A 22,572-nucleotide genomic window follows, 5' to 3' on the forward strand; every position below is an offset into this window, starting at 1 on the left:
GACTCCCATTTGGCCTACTGTCATGGCATCGACTCTCGAGTATTTGGTGCTGTTTTTCCATAGAAATCCTTTCACCCGTTTCAAGAATTCCTTCCAGTTGTACTTGGCTAACTTGAGGAGCAGACTAGTGAAGGCAACGTACGGGAGCATAAACGAATTGACCACTTTCACTTTGCTCGGGAAAGGGAGTCGCACATACCTACTCCCACCTTCACATCTTGCTCCATATCTTACCCGCCGTGGGATTTTTGGAACAGGAATATAATAATACGATAGGATAAAAGAATGCGGACAGTCAACAGAATGGGACGCCCATTTTCACTCCGCCACTGACTTCTACCGCTCCTTCATGGCTTACATTGCGCCAGTGTTTCGAGACGCGCGCAAGCTTCAACGATTGACCATTTAACCCCACACACAGCCGGCACAGAGAGAGAGAGATAGATAGAGAGATTTTATTATTGTCGAGAGAGAGAGAGAGAGAGAGAGAGAGAGTCCTCGTTGCACTGCTCGCGCAGCTCCTCAGAAGAAGCAGAGATCGCATCAGGGAGCCCTCCAGTGTAGTTGCATACACACGCGTGCTCCGCTCCCCCACACGCAGACAACTGAGGGTCTCGTAACTCGATCTGCTATTTCAATTTGGAACCTCCGTGAATGAAGGAACCATCAGCAATCTTCCTTGATCAAGTTGTTTGCCCATGGCGCCTGCAGTGGAGGAGGAGCAGGCACTAGAAGCAAGGCAAACTCCTTTTGAAAACATCCCAAATGGAAGTCCCATGGCTTTGTTGGGGGTATCAAAGCAGAGTACCAAGTACCAGCTGTTGGGATCCGGCAATGGCCAAAACCATCAAGCACGCCACATTGCTTCTTCAAAGTCCTTCAACACATATGCGGTGGCCTGTGCCCTCTTGGCATCGATGAACTCCATCTTGCTCGGATATGGTACTCTACTTTGCTACTTTCATATGTATGTTTTCGGGCATTGTAATTCGATTTGGCCTGTATCTAAAAAATTTAGGACTTTTTCAGGATAGATTCATTCAAATGCATCTCAAGATTCATTGTAGTCTAAAACAATTTGCTGAAGCTTTTCTGAAATCTGTTTGGTCATTCAAGTTTTCTTGTGGACCTGAGGTGCTTTGTCGTATATTTTGTTCCTCAGGTTAGGTCTAATTGTAAATTGAGTTTTTATTCTTTACGTCTGTCATGTGCATCTATTTGAAAAGGACAATTCCTGAAGTGCCAGGGAGTCAGAAATTTCCTTTATTTTTTCCTGGAACGCATTGGGACTTAGTATGCGATTTGATTAGCTCAAACGCCAGTATGAATGAATGAAATAGTTGATCGAGTCAAGTTTTTATTCTCGACATTTGGCGTGTGCATCTAATCGAAAAGGACAATTCTTGAAGCTCATCAATGCTGGGGAGCCTGAAACTTCTGAATTTTTAAAATACCTTTGAAACTTTTCGTGGAACGCATTGGGACTTAGTATGCATATGTCAGGTGCAGTAGAAGTGTTTAAGGGTTTAGCTTGGATCTAGTACTCCACACACAAACACAAGGTTACTTTACTTCACTTGAAAGAGCTGAATTGAACGAAAGAGAGAGAGAGAGAGAGAGAGAGAGAGAGAACATGGCATGTTGGGTCCCAACCACCCTCAAGGGCCTCCTTGCTCTGTTGCCAGAGCAAGTACTTGCTATATTTCTTGCACAAAATGCTGATGCAATGATGCTATGCTGAGATGCTGAGATGCTAATGGGTGCTTGATGTTGATGCTTGATATTGCCAATCTAAGTGCTGGGTACTGCGGGTTCTTGGTACTTGGTACTGCGGGTACTTTGGGTATTGAAGGTACTAGGGTGCTAAGGACACGGAGGTCTTGAAGATCCCTACGATGAGCGAGGCAAGAGCCAAGCCAAAACGCAAGGGGTGCTAGATGCTGGGGTTTTGCGTCAACGACGGCGACGGCGGCGACAACTAGGGGTACTTGTGTTGGGGTGTTGCGGAGGTGGTAATGGGTACTGCTGGAGATACTTGGTACTGCGACGAGGAGGAGGAGGAGGTTGTGAGCTGATCTGCTATCGTCGAGGATGGTGATTGCTGAAAACTTGAAAACGCTGGTCCTACTGGCTGATCTGAAAATGTTGCTGATCTGCAAGGGCGGATCGCTAAATTCAGGGTGCTTAGGGCTGAAAACGCTGGGGGGAGAGACTGAGGGAAAATGCCCTTCTAGCTGAAAATGCTGATGGCTGTTGGGTACTGTTGAGAAGAGGGTACTGTCGATACTACTTCGTCTTCTGCCTCTTCTGCCTTCTTTAGCGCCCAAAGGGGCTTCTTTTATAGGTCTTTTAGCCATTTGCCCTACCTACTTTTAATAAATGTCATGGCAAAGTCACTTATTAATAAATGACTTAAGTGACTGTTCATATGTCTATATGCTTAAGTGACTTAACTGTGCAAGTGAGGGTATGCAACTATGATTGGCCTGGACATGCACGTCCTGCTAGAGGCTCACAAAGTGCCAGGCTAGGTCCTATGCTAGACTACGACCGACGCTAGACTGTAGCAAAAGCTTGTCGACGTGGCGCGAGTGCAATGTGCACGTGATAGCGTATTCAATGAGCTCAAACACCAGTATGAATGAATGAAGTTTGTTTGACATACGTTGCTTTCTTAAGGCACAATTTTTTTAAAATCAGTAGGTCATGTTTCTCTATCTTGGCTGCTGTTAGACGTGACACTTTGTCTGTGATGCCACCGCTTTATTTTTTAAAAATTATCCATGCAAAATATGGACAATGTGTTTACTTTTAGGTATTCTTTTATCAAACAAATATATTTCACATGCTTCTTGTCCGCACATTGGCAGTATCAGCCCTAATCGGTTTAGATGTTAAGCTCATTGCCTGTTCAACTTTGAGAAACTAACATAGCTCAAAGGGCAACAACAACACTTCATTTACTTGATGAAGGTGTTTTACTTATTTTATTAATAATACTATCATGCATGAGTGCATTAAATTGGGTTAAAATCAGGCCTTGCCGGTGATGGGCCATAACTGAGTATCGGAAGCTCTGATTTTTGCAATCTTCTGCATTGGATGTGATTGCTTAAGAAGAAAAAATTTATTGCATCTTTTAGCCTGTTTTTTTGGTTGAGATGTGTATGTATATATGTTTTGAAGGTTCTGTGTTGGCATTGACCAAAAATTGGACTTACTGCAAAAATTTGGTGATTATGCAGATGTGGGAGTCATTAGTGGTGCGGTTCTTTTCATCAAAGAGGATTTGAAGATTGATGAGGTGCAAGAGGAGGTGCTGGTCTCAGCCCTTAGCATTGTGTCATTGGCAGGAGGTGCCGTAGCAGGGAGGTTAGCAGATGCAGTTGGCAGGAGGTGGACAATGGCGGTATCAGCGTGTGTCTTTCTTGTGGGTGCATTGGTGATGGGACTGGCCCCATCCTTTTTTATCCTCATGATAGGACGTCTACTAGCTGGCATTGGGGTGGGTTTGGCCCTCATGGTGGCACCCGTTTACACCGCGGAGGTTGCGCCAGCCAGCAGCAGGGGCTCCCTTGTCTCTCTGCCGGAAATCTTCATCAATATTGGCATCTTGTTGGGTTATGTGTCTAATTACACATTTTCGGGACTGCCGGTCAACATTGCATGGAGATTAATGTTAGGACTCGGCATTTTTCCTGCGCTTTCTCTTGCTGTGGGTGTCATGTTCATGCCCGAGTCTCCCCGATGGCTTGTTATGCAGAACCGCATTGATGAGGCACGAGTTGTGATTATGAGAACATCATCTTCTTCCGAGGAGGCAGAACAACGGCTACTTGACATCATGGAAGCAGCAGGTCTTCTTAACAGTAACGGAGAAGTAACTGATCTGCCCATCAACAAGAGGGCGGACAATAGCGGGCATAATGTGTGGCGTGAGCTTCTTTGGCCATCACCTGCTGTTAGAAGAATGCTTGCAGTGGCTTCAGGCATACAATTTTTCCAGCAAGCAACAGGCATTGATGCAACTGTGTACTACAGCCCAGAGGCATTCAAAATGGCTGGCATTGCAAGCAAGTCGGGAGTCATTGCAGGCACTGTAGCTATGGGCTTCACCAAGTGTATGTTTATCTTCGTTGCAATATTCTACTTGGACAAAGTAGGGAGGCGACCTCTATTGCTCATCAGCACAACAGGAATAACTCTCTCTCTAGCGTTGCTGGCCGTCTTCTTTGCCTTCATCGAAAACCATGAGCCATTAAAGGAGGAAGGACATTCTGTCGGACCGCTTGCAGTGTTGGTCATCATTGCTGTTTGTTTCTATGTAGCTTTTTTCTCCATTGGAATGGGACCCATATGCTGGGTATTGACAACAGAGATTTTCCCTCTTAGGTTGAGAGCCCAGGCAATGAGCATGGGCATAGTTATGAATAGGCTCTCTAGCAGCATTGTTTCTCTCACCTTTCTTAGCATTTCTCGGGCTATTACATTCATGGGGACGTACATTCTTTTCACAGGGATATCTCTTTGCTCTGTCATATTTGTCTTCCTCTGTGTTCCAGAGACAAAGGGCAAATCGTTAGAAGAGGTTGCAAAGGTCTTTTACAAAGATGAGGCTTACTCTTCAGAGCTTGGGAAGTCTGCTTTCACGAATGGAGATCAAGAGGGAGAGGATAAACATTTGAATGTTGCGCACGACATGGAAGCATGGGCTTACCATGAAGAAGAGGCCATGATGGACGGTAAGGGTTTACATAGCAGTACGTTTAGCATGGACAAAAAAAATTTGGCTGCAAAGGTGAAGGCCATTGCCAGCCAAGCTGGAAGCTTTGATCTTCAAAGAATTCCAACACATCCAATATAGTTTTGACCATTTTTGAAGGGTCACATTCCCCTAGTATTCCTGTGTGTGACCTCTCCCAAACTTGTTCCTATACACGCGGATGCCTTGTCCACTTGTGTTTTCTACACAAAGTGAAGAGTTGGAAATGTTTTGCTCACCTTTTCTGTAGATGGTCAATGGTCGATGCTTGTAAATAGCTACCATATTTGTTTTGATGATTCTTTCACAATTGTGTATTGAATGCTTTTGAAAGAAGGCCAAACAGCTCATGGGTAGTCTTACCCTTCAGTAAGCGGTTTATTTCTTCATGTTATGTGCTGAACTAGCATTACATTGCTAGTCACAGTTTTTTAGAATATTCTGTTGTTGATGATCAACTTAATAATGTCATACATTGCCTCAAAATCTGTTTTGCTTAGGTTTGCAATTGTCAGGGTTTCTAGTATGAAAGAGAAAGGCCAGAGATGTTTGCTTAAGCGTTTATGGCATGTCAAGGGTCTCGAAGGGAAGTCTTCTTGGGTGTGTTTGTGGTCCTCTTAACCATGGGCACACTAAGGTTGACCTAGGTATATCAGACACCCAACCTTCAAGCCCTTATGTGACAAATGTGGCCTCGTGCATCTGTTGACATCAATATCCTGCCCCTGGCATGTATGTACCATGGAGTATGGTCATTGAAGGTTGGTGCTAGCGTCTGAGTTAAGAGTCGAAGCTTCACATGAAGTTAATGGTTGCATGCCACTTGTCCTTGTGGTGGAGAGCCTTTTTGGTATGTTAGAGGAATGTCAAAAGTGCCAAATCAAAAGGCACTTGCATTTTAAGGCTGGTAATGGTATATCCATCCTTGTCCATCACGATGGCTTGTACTGTTGAATTTTGGATGGGTTCTATTGATCTTGTGGTTGGGACCAGGGTTGATTTTTGATGGGAATGCTTGCCCTTAAAGTTAGCATGATTTTATGAATTTTTGGGCCTTTTAGTGTATTTTTTGAAGGGTAGCTCGCATTTTCACCTGTTAAAGACTTGCAAAACAGCCCAAAACGGATCAAATCCCCTCCCTCCCCCGCGTCCCTCTCTCAAGGGAGGGGGGACCAATCCAATGGGTTTGACACCCTGAGTTGAAGGGTGGCAGGCGGGGGAGTCTTGCTTGCGTGATGAGTAGGTGGTTGACGGATCGTGCAGAAGTTTTGTTCAGTTGTTAGCAATACGTCACATAAGAAGAGAAAAACAATAAAGCACGGGGATTTATATATGAAGGAAGGAGCATTACAATGAAAGGCATGAAAGCCTTGATACAAATAGATACAATAAAAAAAAACTCAAAAAAGGACTTATTTTTTGGGTTTGGGCTTATGCCTAGAGGCTTTGGTGGGTATGTCGGGGTTGGGGGCCCGCTTGGAATTTTGCACTTCCATAGGGGTAGGCAATTGGCTATGTGTGGGCTCTCCATTCTCTGACTCGATAAGATACCTGTCTAGAGCATTGACTTGCTCTACTAGTGAAAGTTGAGGGTTACCTTCGAGAAGGGCAAAGGAGTAAACCTTCTTCTTGCCTTTGTTGGAGGTCTCGGGTGGGTGCTTTGCTTCCGGAGTGGGGGGGTCCTTTTGATTCTGAGTGATTGGTGGAGGCGTTGGAGCTTGGGGAAAACCTCTTGCTGAGCTTTGGGGGAGGATTTAGACTAGGCGATGGACTTGCTGCCTTTTTTGCATGGACAATCTTTGATGATGTGCCCTTGGAGACGGCAATGGAAGCGTGAATCTGGTTTGTGCTTGTAGCTTAATAGTCGGAGAAAGTAATAGCCGTCATCAAATTGAATGAGGATCTTCTCGGGGAGGTCCTTGGACAAGTCGAGCTCCATGAGGACTTGCGGGTGCCATCTCGGGTTGAACTCTTGATGCGGCCTGATACCAGGATGTTGCAGAGGGGGCTCACAATGGACCTGATGAGGGGCTGGTAGTGAAGAGGCAAGCTAGGTAGCTCAACCCAAACCGGGAAGAGTGAGGGTTTGATGTCGGGTGTGAAGGATGGGAGTCCACCTCACTAGGTAGACCGGGGAATGGCGGAACATCCACTGCCATGCATCGAGGAGCTTGATGGCCATAGTTTTGGCTTTGAGGAGAAAAACATAAAAGTTGTTGGGGAGGGCTTGTGTGCTGCAAACCTCTACACCCCTAGGAGCCCATTGAGATTGGTCAATGAGATCCGGCTTCTAGACCTCACTTCATCTACCGTATTGTCAAGAAGGGTGGCTTCAATGGGTCATTGAGATTCCATGGGTGGAGCGCCAAGCGACTCAAGCTTATCCGGATTCCCATTTGATGGGCTCTCAAGTTTATCTTGCATCTCCATTGCCTAGTTCTCTAGCAACTGACTTAACTTCCTCTGTTTCAACTCACTGTCGCGAGCTTCCTCCACAGGCTTATTGGAGGTTGCACTGGGCATGATATGCCTGGAAACACGTCTCCATGTTGTCCTGCCTGGCGGATTGCGGGCCACAATAGCCTCGAAGCAATTCCTGACAAATTGCCCAATTCTTCGACATTTGTAGCATGTGTTGGGGAATGAAGAAAAACTCTTGCCGATAGGCATCGAAAACACCCATATTGAGATTGAGGTACTTTGGGTTGGGTTTGCACATGTCCTACAAGACACATACTTTCACATACAGCCCCAACCTTACTCGCTGTACCTTCGGAATGAAAAGCACACGACCCATAATATTGACAATAGTGTCTAACTGGCCTCGTAACCATAAAGAAAGGCTTTTCTGTGTGACCCACATGAGGCAGAAGTTCATAATCTCTTCATTTGGACAAAACTTGGGCGACCACGAGATCCCATAGGCGAAGTATGATGCCCCCTAGATACTTCCTCTGATAATCATACCTTGGACCATTTGCTAAGACGAGCACTCTGCCACACAAAACCCTTTTCCAACAGCGGTGACCAAAATCAGTGAAATGGCTAATGGCGATCCTATTGTTTGTAGCCATTGCCGCCCAGTCCCATAATCCCTGCGACGTCATATGCTTGCCCATAAAATATAAGACCTTTGAGCGAACAGAGCACGCCTCTAAGCCTTGCAACGTCAACTCGGACTGAATTAGCTTGCATCGCGTACCCATCTTCAACCTTATTCATACTGAACATGTTCACCCCGTGTAATATCTCTGCCGTCAGGAGTGAGCGGATGCAAACAGATGGATCGCGATCGAAGAGTCAAGGCCACCACCACTTGTGACCTAAACGCAGAACCGACACAGCAGCTCCTTTGGCTTTAGTACACTCTTGCTCCTAACTGGCTTCAAAATAAGTAAAATGGATAGGCATACATAGAGACCCGAGGACAGAGAGTACAATGAAACTTGATTAGAAAGGAAGACTAAGAATCCTTCTTTTTTGCTTTCTGAAAGAAGCCGAGTTGAGTTACACATACTTTCAATGTTTTCGTTGATGATTGTGACTTACCTTAAATGTTATTCTGATTTTGAAATATTAAATGGATCTTTTAATATGGTCTTTTATTGCACATGCTAGCATGTCTTGACTATATATATATATATATATATATATATATATATACACACACACACACACACACACATATAGTTTATTTATTCATTTATATCTCTCTCTCTCTCTCTCTCTCTCTATATATATATATATATATATATTAATTAGAATTTTTAATTTCACTTTTCATTTCATAGCCTCAGATGGCTTGACTTTTCTTGCATTATATTTGGGAAATTCTTTTTTTATTAAGCGGCCATTGCTAACCAAGTTGCTCCTCACAAAGAAGAAGACCAAAAATACTAACACAAATTTTGAAATTTGCAAGATTTTAAAACTATTTTCTCGCATCTCTCCGGTTTTTCTTCCCTTTACCATGGTTTGCAACCAGCCAGTCTCGATTTTCAACTAGCTCAAGGCTAAGCTTAGGTAATCCTTTTCCAAACAGTGATTCCAATTGAGCTCAACATATGATTTCATCACTTTCTTATTGTTTTAGAAAGCCACCGCGACCCTTCCACTTATTTTTTTTGTTGTGAGTGGAGAGAATTTATATTAACCTTAAATGAATACAAACGTCCTCAAGCACAACATGTGCCTTGAAGTTTCAACGATTCCAATAGGGTCTAGTACACAACCACAATCAATTAAAAAAGGGGTGCTATGAGGACCCTCTCGAGTGGTCAAGGCAGCTTAGAGCAAGGAGCCAATCTTTATCGTTCCAATCCTTATTGTTCTCTACTGACTCTCTTTTAGCTCCCACACCGTGAATAAACTCGGAGCTCGTATACAAAATTTCATCATATTGTGCCACAAACAATCTGGCCTCAAAAACTCGAAGGTTCCAAGACTTCCAGACTTGATTAAAGTAACAAAATGTGGTGATTTGGGTGCACACTAGAACGACTTGGCTTTGGAATCTACGTCCTCCTAGGATTAGGTCATCTGTGAAGAAAATTACCTTCCATGTTTTCCGTTACATTTGCAAAATTTAGTGGCCAGACCTTGCAAGGCAGGGCACTTGCAAAATAGATGTAGGGGGTCCTCCAAAGCCGTACTGCAACCAGAGCAGATGTCATTGTCTATCCCTCTAGCGCGCACCTTAACCTTACTCGGCAAGGCTTCCCACATCACTTTCCAGATAAAAACCTTTATGTACTCATGCCATTTGATCTCCCATATGGTATTCACACTTCTCTGCCACCGCTCTTCCGACTAGTTTTTCTTCCATAGTCTGATGAGTGGGGCAAACCAGGCCCCTTTGTATACTAGCTTAGTATAGGTATCCTGGGTCTTGGGGAGCGATAACACTCTCTCTTTTGGCCAATGCCAGGTTTTCCAATCTAACTCAGACCCAAAGACTGGTGTTGGGGAAGAAGACAACACTTCCTAGAGTCGACTGACCAGAAGCCTTTCGTACAATCCCAAATTATGTTGTAGCACTAAAATCTCCACATCCTTCTAGCAGAGGTTTTTGTCATCCCAAAGGTGAGATAGTTTAGAGATCCCTTTATTGCTTACATTGCGCCCAACCTCCCTCCAAAAAGGGTTCAAAGAATCTCTTCCTAGTTTGGAGAGCCAGGGTGACCAATGGAGGGAGGAGCCATGGAAGTATCTGAAATTCTCCCCCCAATCCAGGGTTGCAGCTGCTTTGTTACTTTTTATGCTAGATCCTTGATGCACCAAGCTTCAAGAATGTCCAAAGAGGCGCAAGGATCTAATCGTGCACTGTGGCCTCCTTCCATGTACCCCTTTAGAGGCAAGCTTTGCATTGTTAATCATATCCTAGGCCATGATTGCCCATTCCTGCTTTTGATCTGTCAACGAAATGACAAACTTGGCACATACGGCTTCTACATATGCAGTATGATCCCAATGTCGCCTTGATTCTTTGGTCTCGCTATTGATTCTTTGGTTCTGTGGAACCGTTTGACAGGCTTTAGGAATTCTTTCCAATTGGACTTGCTCATTTCAAGTAGCGGAGACAAGAACGAGATGTAAGGGATCATGAATTCATTAATCACAGTAACTCTGCTATGGAAGGGGAGGAGCACAAAATCCCATCTTCTCATTTTATTCTTTATCTTGCTTAGAATCCAGTCGATTCTTTGCTTATCTAATAAGCCTACCCCTAAAGGGACATCTAGGTGCCTGCATACATTGCCTTTACCAATGACTTCTCCTGACCAATCCGGCGGGTCAAACGAGTCACTTTCTGAAAGAAAGATCAATCTTGATTTCTCAATATTGCAAAGTGAGCCTGACGCAATAGCAAATACTTGTACAATCTCGAGGACTCTTCTAAGCACATTTGACTTGGATTTCAAAAAGACCAAAGAATCGTTGGCGAACATCTTTGCAAGCAATTGCTTACCTCTAGGAAGTGAGATACCTTGAATATCCCCTTTTGTCGCACTATCCTCAAGAAAGGTTATTAAAGGATGAGAGCGAATGGCAAAAAGCACGGTGCAAGGGGGCAGTCTTATTTGATTGAGCGCTTGAACTCAAACATTCCCACTATCCTATTGTTGAAGAGAAGCTCAAAGTAACTTCCCTCCCCAAGCGTGTGCAATATTCCACACATTTTGGGTCCAAAACCCAAAGCCTTCATGACCACCACAATGAATGACCAAGAGATTCTATCGTACGCTTTTTTTTAGGTCAAGTTGAAGGAGGATAAATTCTTGTTTAGAGAATGCAACATAATCAATGCCACCCATGGCTGCTAGGATATTATCATAAATAGAGCGTCCTTTGATGAAGCCATGTGATGAGAGGTGATAACTTTGTTTAGGATTGGAGCCAGTCTTAAAGCAATCACCTTGGCAATGAGATTATACACCACCTTCATCATGGAGATAGGACGCCATTGCTTAAGCAGAGAGCAACACACCAATTTGGGAATCGGTTTGATTAGCCCCTTTTTAAGGGCCTGCATCCAACCGCCCCTCCAAGAGAGCCCGGTTAGCAATATGCACAAGCAAAAATTTAAGATCCTCCCAGAATTCTTTTTGCTGCCCAATATTTTGACAGATGGTCTAGCATGAGTTTGGCCATAGCATTCTAGTCTCTTACTATGTTTTCCTTCCCGTCAATGATTGAAGTAATAGAATCCCTTCTTCTTTTGACTTTTAGTGCTCTATAGAAATGAGTCTGGTGGTTGCCTGGGTCGGGTTTGAGGGCAAGCTCTTTGGCCAACAGCCGGGTCAATTTGATCTCCTTAGCTTGCAACTCAACAAGTAGTGTTTCGGCCTCAAGCCATCTCATGTGCTCCTCTTTTGATGCTCTGCCTTCTTGCTTACTTTTGATAGCTCCTCTAGTTCTTCTTTCAACTCCCTATTTGTGACCTCTTGAGCCTTTTCATTAGTGGTCCTGCTCGGTTTATTGCTGATTGGATGCTATGCACCAGGAAAGACTAGGCTCGAGAGTTAAAAACATCCACATCACGCTTCACTTTGCAGAGTGCCTTCTTAGCAAGGGACCTAAAGAGCGGGTCCTTAAAGAGATGTTCCTTAGAGACTAGATTCTTCTTCTTTCCCTTCAAGAAGCCCACATCATTAGTGGCCTTGGCTATGTGAAGCATCAAGGGAAGTGATCCAACCAACTCTTGGAGGTATTGATATCAATCATCACAGAAGGGCGAAGCCAATCCGCCTGATGATGGGAAATGTAGCACCTGTCAAGATGGGAAGCCGTGTTGGCATACTCAAGGCTCTTGTACGTCTAGCCAAGAGAGCTACTCCACATACCAACAATCCATAAATTGAGCAACGCTCATTTTTTGCAGAGCACTTTCCATTAGGACTTTTCAGAACGTTCCAGTAGGCTAGGCGAGCCCGTTTTGTCCTTGCGAGCCTCTACCATACTGAAGTCCCCCATGATGCATCAGTCTCCTTCCAACGACTGATCCCTCAAATCCACCTAGAGTTTGGCTCTCCCCTAGCATCTCAAGGAGCATATCCATCGATAATAGTAATATTTTGTCCTGCCCACTTCACTCTTATCCCAAGGACTCTCCTTGAGGCATGGTTAAGCACTAGTGGCTCCAATTCCCTATAAAAAATGGAGAGCACCCCACTAAAGCCAAGAGCGCGATCACCATAGAGTACCTCATTACTCCCTATTGCCTATTGCCTACTTCCTACAATAGGAAACATCAAGATGGTACTTCTAAATAAGCCAACCATTTGTAGCAGTTTTTTTGACCTCCTCCTAGAATAGAGTGCTATGTTTAGTTGTCTTTATGCCCTTCACATTCCACGACTTAATTTGTAGATCGACCATTCAAGAGAGGGGGGCGACAAACTCCTCCACGTCTGAAGAGCCATCCATCTCTATCTCTCTTTTTTTATACTCCTTCATCTCACCTTGAGGACTACCCTTGAGTCCACTGCTTCCCTCCTCCACCACGGTCAGCCGGGGAGGAAGACATCTCCAAGATGAGTAGCCCCTCAGATTCTTGGCCTGCAACACCTCAAAAAACTTTCCCAAATTAATGGAGACTCTTGACTATCTGGTGGGTTTCCTTGCGGTGGAAACTGCTACGCGCTAAGGTTTTCATTCACTTGCACTTAATCATAGAGACTTTTTGCCCTCCCTCATCCACCTTCTTAAGATAGAGGCCACATATTTTTTTTGACAAGGCTTCACTGGTGTTCTGATCCATCGGGAATGCCAAGAACTGAAAACTCATGGTGGGTTGGTTGCTACTAACCTTTGGGCTCGGCTTAGTGGTAGAGTGGTTTTTGGTGGGTTGTAGCATAGCTCAATCCACCGACACAATGCAAAACCAATGGATCAAAGCTCGGCTAGTGCATGGAGGCATGGAGTCAAAGAATGTACAAGAAGAGCTAATCAAGAGAGAGAGAGAGAGAAGAAGAAGAAGAAGAAGAAGGGAATGCAATGCTAATAGTGTGCTACTCAATGCCTACCCTCTAATCTACTCTAATCTCACGAATCAAATGGACAAGGTTGCACCAATCACTCACACACATAGATCAAAAGCCTAAAGTGCTCACAAATCAAGCAAAGGAGAAGCGAAATGAGAGTGGGAAGCAACAATTAGAGACTAATTCACACTTAACCACACATCGATAGATTGAAACCCGGCTAGTGCATAGAGGTATGGATTCAAAGACTGTGCAAGAAGAGGACCCTAATCAAGAGAGAGAAGAAGGGAATGCACTGCTAATAGTTTGCTACTCAATGTCTACTCTTTAATATACTCTAATCTCACAAATCAAATGGACAAGGATGCACACTCTTATCAATCACTCACACACATAGATTAAAAGCTCAAAGAGCTCATAAATCAAACAAAGAGAAGAGAAATGAGAGTGGGAAGCAATAACTAGAGACTAATTAACACTTAAACACACATCATTAACACAAATGACAAAGAGATATAAAGAGAAGATCACTTAACTTTCAATTGCATGCCATCAAAAGAGTGGAAGCACAAGAGGAAGCTCCACTACATGCATCACCATCTTCGCCTTCTTTACAAGCTTTCCATGAAAGCTCTACACTCAAGAGGATAAGTGAAAAAATGACATAATTTTCACTTTTATACACAGGGCATACAAAATATGTCCGATTGTCCATGAGGTGCATAAAACTGTGTGAATCTCTATAGCTCCTAGGCATCATGATAGCATCAAATATACAATATGGAACTCCTGTAGAGTCTGTAAAAATACATCAAAAGTGCTGTCAGGACATCGGCAAGGCCGGACTAGATAAGGTAGGGCCGAGCTAGGCGGTGTGGAACGGGGAGTCCAACTAGGGCAAAGGGCTAGGGGCATGCCTATATAAAGGGTGGTTGGGTGGTGGACTCTCAGGCTCTAGTCACCCCTGTCTTACATTGGTATCAGAGCATGGTCTATTTTGGGCAAGAGGGCGTGGAGCTTTTTGCATGCTCCTCTCTTTGAGGGCGTGAAGAGCCGCCTGCTAAGGGGGACGACGAGGTCCCACTGTGTGAGAAGCGCCGCTTGTGCCGGGAGGGAGGCGACCTCCACCTCCGGAAAACGCCGTGTGGATTAGCCCGACGGATGCGTGCACTGTGGGGGAGGATTTTACGTCACTGGAGCGACGCCCAGAACGCAACGCGCTGGGAGTTCTCTCTCTCCCTCGCCCTCACAGCACTACCATGGTACAAGTCTTTTTTTTTCACACAAGGCACCCAAAGGCCTTTGGCCTTGGGCAATTTATAAAAAAAAATCTCCATTCAGGGGGCGTGCCCACCCGGGCACACACCCCATACCCAAGCTAGGGTGTTCAAAGGTTGTTGACAAGGCCGAAATCTGACACAAGAACTCTAGGCAAACTGTCCGAATTACAGAAATTGCAGAAGTTGATCGAAGTTAAAGTTTGACGGAGTTGAAGTTTCAGAAGAATATCTATTTCCTTTGAGAAGATTCAGTCATCAACCGACGTTTCAAGCAGTACAAATTTTTGTCGGCATCGTCAATCATACTTGATTCAACTATCAAGAGCTTGTGGAGTTCCAGATACGGAGGACTACCATCGATTTCGACGGAGTTAGCACGACTACTCTACTTTGCGAGTGCTCCCAATATCAGGTATATTTTTTGAGTACTTCTTTCACCGCACTGTGTAGCCATGGATTCGGATATCAATATGACATTCGATTTTGAGCAAAGTACTCCTGATCCTACCAATGATGGCCCACGGCCGGATCCTCTCAAGGAGAGTAACCGTGACGCTATGGCAGGAGAAGATACTTATGAGTTGCTCGATATTCAAGAATTTCGTGCACTTCAGACACGCATGACCGTCATGGATGAAAATTTTAAAGCTTTAAATGAAAATGTTACTAAACTTTTCACATTAGTAATTCAATTAATGCATCAGCAGTCTAAGAGTCTTGCTGACACCCACATGCATGAGCACGTTGGCACACAAGGGCAAGGCCCAATTCATGATACGTTGCATACTCTCACTGCCAAAGAGGTGGATGACTTGTTAAAGAACTTTAAACCACCAGTCTCTAAGGGCGAAGACCAAGACAGCAATAAGGATGCAATGAACATCTTTCTCAGCAAATGGGATGGAATTCATGCCTTAAGGCATACTCCAGATGCACTCAGAGCTCTGCAGACGATCTTAACTCTGGAAGGCAAGGCCTACAAATGGTGGATGTCTCTCAAGGAGAAGAACATCATACCATAGAGTTGGGTAGCCTTTGAAGCAATGTTTAGCAAGAAAAATTTGCCTACTAATGAGGCCGATCGGAATTGGACGGCTTGGGACACATGTTCCATGCGCCAATACCCATATCTCTTTGAATATATCTCTCACTATCGGGACGTTATCCTCAAGTTGAAAGGCTTAAATACCTTTCAACAAGTACGAGGGTTCATACAAGGTCTGACACCTGAGCTTAAGAAGTATGTCAAGACCCAAGACCCTAAAACACTTGAGGAAGCCATAGTGAAAGCACATATTCATGATGACCCTGATGAGAAGAAATTACATAATAGTAACATGCTTGTTAGTATACATGGTAATACACGCACACAATATGGGCACAATAAAAGAAAATTTCTAGTTGCTAATTCAGATGCATTTAAAAAACCCAAGGGGTCCAGGGGTCCTCTTTCTCCTGAGGATTTTGATAAAGCCAAGAAAGAGAAGTTATGTTTTCAATGTTTAGGGAGAGGTCATGGCAAAAAGGATTGTCCCAAGGGGAAATCTGCTGCTCAGGGGAAGGAGAAAGCAATGCACACGGTGCAACTACTGCCTCTTGAGTCGTCCTCAAAATTCTCCACAGTGGAAGTAACACACACTGAGGTGGTGCATGAATGCTGTCTCACAGCTTCCATGTGGCAACAAACCTTTGGACCACATGAGTTAGTATGTATGCACGGATATCTGCAAGGGCACAAGGTACGCATCTTGGTAGATGACTGTGCTAATCACAATTTCATCAATTATGGATTGGTGAAAAAGCTCAAACTGCCTCAAAATCCGAGTTTCCACCACTACTACAGGTAGCAATGATGAATGGACATGATAATGAAATATGGGATACTCAATACCGAGCTATTCCATTGGAAGTACAAGGGTACTCTACTTGTTTGGATTTTCAGGTTATGAACATGGAAAGGGTTGATGTGGTTCTTGGTAGGGAGTGGTTGCATAGCCTAGGACCATCACTGAAGCGTAGCTATGAGCACAACAGCTTGATGTTTGAATCCCATGGCGCACATGTGTTGTTGTTAAGAGAAAAGGATATACCTTCATCACCACTAATTTGTACCGCCGAGCTTATGCAACTCATTTTTGATAATGAAATAGATTAGGTTTTTTTGTGTTACTCACTGTCTCATTTTCTTTCTAACATTGAGTTTGTTGACCATTCCTCAACGCCGCATGCTTCTCTCTCCTCTATTCCACCAATTGCTAATTCTAAACAAGCAAACATTGCTAGTCAATTACAACAACTATTAAAGGAATTGCAAGATGTATTTCCTAATGATTTGTCATCAGGATTACCGCCGACACGATCAGTACAACATAGCATTGACGTAGTTGCAAGCTGTAAACCTGTTAGTAAACCACCTTATCGTATGAGTTACTCAGAGGCTGCTTAGGTGGAACGTCAGCTTGTTGACTATCTTAGGAGAGGGTTTATACAACCCAGTTCTTCACCATGGGCTTCGCCTATCCTTTTAGTGAAGAAAAAGGACGGCAGTATGCGCATGTGCGTAGACTACTGGGGCTTAAATGCGGTTACAGTTAAGAACAAGTACCCATTGCCAAGAGTAGATGAGTTATTTGATAAGCTAACTCATGCTCGCATTTTTACGAAAATTGACTTGTGGTCAGGATATCACCAAGTCCGTATTCGGCTTGCCCATATACCTAAGACTGCATTCCGAACACGGTTTGGACACTACGAGTTTTTGGTGATGCCCTTCGGGTTAACCAATGCGCCCGCAACATTCATGACACTTATGGATAGTGTCTTGAAGCCATATTTGGACAAATTTGTCATTGTTTTCCTCGATGACATCTTAGTCTATAGTTCTTCTGAAGAAGAGCACTTACAACATCTCAGACAGGTGTTTGAGTTGTTATGTACAAACAAGTTATATGCCAAGGAATCTAAATGTGATTTCCTAAAAGATGAAATTCATTATTTAGGGCATGTTATTTCAGCTCATGGCCTATACATGGATCAATCCAAAGTGGATACCATCAGAAAATGGCCTCCTCCTAAAAATCTGGAAGAATTACAAATATTTTTAGGATTTGCAGGTTTTTACCGAAGGTTCGTTAAAAACTATGCTCAAATTGCTGTTCCTATGACGGATCAACTTAAAGGCAAAGGAAAAGCTTTTCAGTGGGGATCCGCTCAACAACACAGTTTTGATACGCTCAAGGATGCATTAGCTACAACTCCTATACTAGCTATTTAGATCCTTTGAAACCATTCGTTTTGGAAACGGATGCCAGTGATCGTGCTATTGGAGCAGTCCTGTTTTACAAGACGGACGACTGATTGCATTTGAAAGTAAGAAGCTTGATGCAGCTCAACAATATTATTTTGCTTACGAACGCGAACTCTATGCAATAGTGTCGGCCTTAAAAACATGGCGGCATTATCTGTATGGTGCTCAATTCGAGATTGTGTTTGACCATGAAATCATCAAATGGTTTACACAACAAAAATATTTAAAGGGTCGAAAAGCTAGGTGGGCCGAGATCCTTCATGAATATGACGCCAAGCTAAGGTATCGCAAAGGCCGATACAATGTAGTGGCAGACGCTCTAAGTAGAATGTCAGAGATTAATTTGCTCTTGTTCACGGAACTTCGTAGTGAATCTTTAGATTCTCTCAAGGGCAAATATGAGCATGATGAAGCATATTCCAAAGTGTGGAGCCATGTTCAAAAGAGGATCCTTCTCACTCCAACGATGGTAGTGTACAATTAACCTCCACACCTAGTTCTCCTTTATCAAGTGATGAACTATAGCGATAGAAGCATTTTACCATCGACAATGGGTACCTACTCCACAAGGGGAGAGTTTTTGTACCGACCGACATGGCCATTCGGTGCCAAATTCTTTATGAATATCATGATAGTCCAAGTATAGGGTACCCGTGGATTAGAAAAAAAAATTCAACACACATGTGTTACTTATCAGCTTGATTACCATATATTTTTTAACAGACAGTATGGCTCTTTTTACTTACCTACATTCTCTAACATTGTGTCAATACTTGTATTAAATGAAATTGCTATTGCGATCATTTCACATTGCACCATGCATCTACTTACATGAGCCGAGGTGCTTCCACCAATGCATAATAATTTATCTGTACTTTGTTACTCAACCTTAATCCAATGTGGTGTGAACGAGGTAGTACATTTTTTATGTTTTTATGCATGTTCTAGTCCATTGGTCACATGTACACATATTCGCCGATTTAGGCAGTGTGTAGATACTCATCTTGGTGCAGATCCGCCGATTTAGGCAGCACATTGATAAATTGCAGATTCATGATTTTTTAAACTTATACCAAATGCAAATTCACCGATTTGGGCAGCATATGAATCTCCGAATTAGGCAGCACGTTTTGATTTACCATATCAAAGATGCAGTCTTCAAAAAAGATGCTGCAGTTTGGCGACCACTAAACATGTATGAATTTTGTTGGGTATTATCTGAAAGATTTGGATTTGGAATTAGTGGAATTGGAAAGGATGGATTTATCTGGTGATTATATGGCATGTATATGGATGAGCTTCACAAATGAATTCCAATAATGTGATAGATAAATCTTAAGCCCACTGAAAACAAGGGACCATAACAAGCCTAATGGGAAGGACAATGTCCAAAGCTCCCAAAGACAATGCCAACAAACAACAAAGCTAAGAGAAGAGAGTTTATAAAGGCAAAAATAAACTCTCTCCTTGAAGAACTAGAGCCGCTAATGGAAAGATAATCGTAGTTTCACGTGCGGGGAGCAAGGGCATGCCTATCTTGCTTGCCCCCACAAGAATACACGTAATGAGCCTCCTATAGCTACATTGGTCGAAATTCAAGAAGAGGATACTCATAAAAAAGGATCTCCTCTATTCCATTCTGGAAAGGTAAGAGAACATGATTCTTTTATTCTCTTTGACCCTGGTTCTAACTCACAATTTCGTATCCACCACAAGTTGGCCACCAAGCTAGGCATCCAAGCCTATGAGATGGGAGATGTCACTACTACCGATGGAGATGCATTCAAAGGGGCAAGAATCCTCAGTCGCTCCCTTAATTGGCATTGAGGCTCCATGGTCCAAAGCTATGTGGACAAGGACGATTTTTTATATCTCCTCTCAAGCACAAGGAAGTAATCCTAGGGGCACCATGGTTTTTGATCCGCATGGTTGCAATGTTAAATTCCCTGAAAGGCAAACTACTTTTAGGTTTAGGGAAAAAAGATATGTACATAGATGCTAAGGAGTTGGGTAATACCATACCTCTTGTACATAAGCAAGCTTTCAATAAGTCAATAAAGAGCTCTATTTTCTGTACATGATTTTTGTTAAAGATCCTCAAAATGAATCTAATGCTTTAGCACAAGGAAATATAAATAATCAAAAGGAATTATAATTAATCGATTTCCTCAGGGTGTTCAAGATGTTTTTATTGACGATATCCCTGTGAACTACCTCCCAAACAAGGAAATGACGACCATGCAATTGGAACTTCTTCTAGGAAGTTCACCGCCTAATAAACCTCCTTATAGAGTTTCCCAAGCTCACAAGAGGAGATTATGCGGCAAGTGCATGAGTTAGTTGAGAAGGGCATGGTTAGGCCTGGATCAATCTCCCTTTTGTTCATCCAGTGTTATTAGTGCAAAAGAAAAACGACACATATCGTATGTGTGTCACTATAGGGCACTAAATAGGATCACTATCAAGAATAGGTTTCTGTTCCTCAGGTAAAGACCTATTGATAAGCTACAAGGGTCAACCCACTTTTCTAGACTTGACCTAAAAAGTGGCTACCATCAAATAATGATAGTTGATCAAGGACATTGTAAAGACCGCATTTCGCACTACTTTTGGTCTTTATGAGTACATTTTCATGCCTTTTGGCTTGACCAATGCACCAACCACATTTAACCGCTTGATGGAGAAGCTATTCAGGCCTCACCAAACTTTTACTGGAGTGTTCTTTGATGATAAAGTCAACTACTCTAATTCACTAGATGAACACAAGCAACACCTCCAGGTAATATTTCAAGTTTTATGAGAGAATAGACTTCATATATAATCAAAAGAAAGAGTGAATTTTTCTTACAAGAGATTCAATATTTAGGTCACATTATCTCTCAAGATGGCCTCCAAATGGATCCATCAAAGCTAGAGGTAATAAAAGGATGGCCTAATCCAAGGAATCTACATGAACTAAGAAGCCTTATAGGTATATGTGCATACTATAGACGATTCATAGAAAAGTTCTCACAAATTGCAGGACCATTACATGACCTAACAAAACGTTAGGTATATATTGTCCACCAAGGAGAACAATGCTTTCGAAAAGCTTAAATAAATCTTATCTCTCAACCTGTGCTTACACTATCGGATCTCTCAAAGCCATTTGAGGTCCAATGCAATGCTTGTGGTGATTGCATTAAAGCTATTTTTCTCTAAGAAGGGCACACCATAGCCTATGAAAGTCGAGGGCTTGACCCTATTGAGCAAGCTCTAGGCATATATGAGAAGGAACTCTTAGTAGTTCTACATGCTCTAGACTCACGGAAGCACTATTTATTGGGGACTCCTTTCATTTTGCGGATGGATCACCAAAGCCTTAAGTACTTCATGACGCAAACCAAGCTCTTTGACAAACAAATGAGGTGGGAAAATTTCCTTTCGCAATTTCATTTTCATATTGCTCACATTGCTGGCAAGCATAATCAAGTAGCCGATGCACTCTCAGACTGGTATACTCTGTTTTTTATTTTGTGCTTGATGGGAGCTACTGCAATAGGTGACATTGATCGCTGCTACACACATGGAGAACATCATTGCATTCCCCATGCCTTGGGGGTCCTTTTGATGCCCTACACCTATAATTTGTACTTCCCTACTCTGAGCATGCTCGGGTTTCTATGTGAGGTGCCTATACCCCGATTTGTGTTTTTGTGAGTGGGTGAACATGTTTTGTAAGCATCATAGAACTCACCACTAGCTCCACTCACCATGGGGATGCCTGATCTATGCGCATGGACTCTCCGAATGTTGCACGTACTCGCTTGCTCACTCTCTCTTGTAGGGTCGCTATGTGGAAATGATTAGGAAATTCCCCTAAGGTTAGTATATGTGCCTAGTGCTTCCGAAAAACCTGTTTTTCTTTTTAGATCCCATCATTCCCTATGCATACCTTAGATTTTTTATGGATCTTCAATTTCCGCGATTGGATGTTGTATGTCCCAGATATGACAGTTTACCTTTCGAGTCACCATTGTATTTAGGTCAAAATTTGACATCTTCAATTTACTTCCAAACTTTTTTGGTGAGTCCTCTTTGTTATGGTATTTTATTGTTTGGCTTCAAATTATCCATTGCCTTTTTGGATTTTTTATTAGATTTTTAGAAAGAAAATCCAAAAAGGTACCTTAAAATTTTTGATAAATTCCAAGTTTTAAACAAAATCAAGCCAAAATTATCCAAAATTAGGTAAATTATTTTCAATTAAGAAAATAGGCTTTCTTGCTATATACAAAGTGTTTAAGCCACTATGGTCTATTTTTGTGCCTTTTCTCAAATTTTCAATCGTTACACTACTGTCTCTTAGAAGATACCTACCCGATCTCAAATACATGGAAAAAGACAGACACACACTAGAAAAATCCCAACCTCTTGCCTATGAGGTTAGTTAGCTCTCCTTCTACATCGCTTGCTCTCAGTAACATGGATACATGTGTACACAAGATCAAACCATTTATAGGCCCTTTTAAGTGATCAGTCCAATTTTTCTCTCCAAAATCTTCACTAAAAAAAAACTAAAAACATAAATTCTAAAACTTAGGACAAGAATTTGACAAATCCAAGCCTAATCTTTAACAAGGTCTTTGAGAGTGGTTCTCAAAACCCTAGCAAGAGGGCCTACAGCTGGTACGGTCAAATTTTCAAGTTGGCCCAAATGGGAGCAACTGGTCACATTGTAAGCTTTTTGAGCCTAGTCAA

General features: G+C 42.8%; 1 protein-coding gene across 1 annotated transcript; it reads left to right on the top strand.

The window, feature by feature from the left end:
- Positions 1 to 341: 341 nt before the first annotated feature.
- LOC147416692 (putative polyol transporter 4) lies at positions 342 to 5,161 on the top strand. Its single transcript, XM_086508140.1, has 2 exons — positions 342 to 942; positions 3,246 to 5,161. Exons 1-2 carry the CDS (start codon positions 699 to 701, stop codon positions 4,862 to 4,864), a joined length of 1,863 nt encoding a protein of 620 aa, XP_086364266.1. The 5' UTR covers positions 342 to 698; the 3' UTR covers positions 4,865 to 5,161.
- Positions 5,162 to 22,572: the final 17,411 nt, after the last annotated feature.

Source organism: Adiantum capillus-veneris, unplaced genomic scaffold, assembly GCF_014529385.1.
Source record: "Adiantum capillus-veneris isolate H3 unplaced genomic scaffold, ASM1452938v2 Hic_scaffold_594, whole genome shotgun sequence".
In the NCBI taxonomy this organism is placed as follows: domain Eukaryota; kingdom Viridiplantae; phylum Streptophyta; class Polypodiopsida; order Polypodiales; family Pteridaceae; genus Adiantum; species Adiantum capillus-veneris.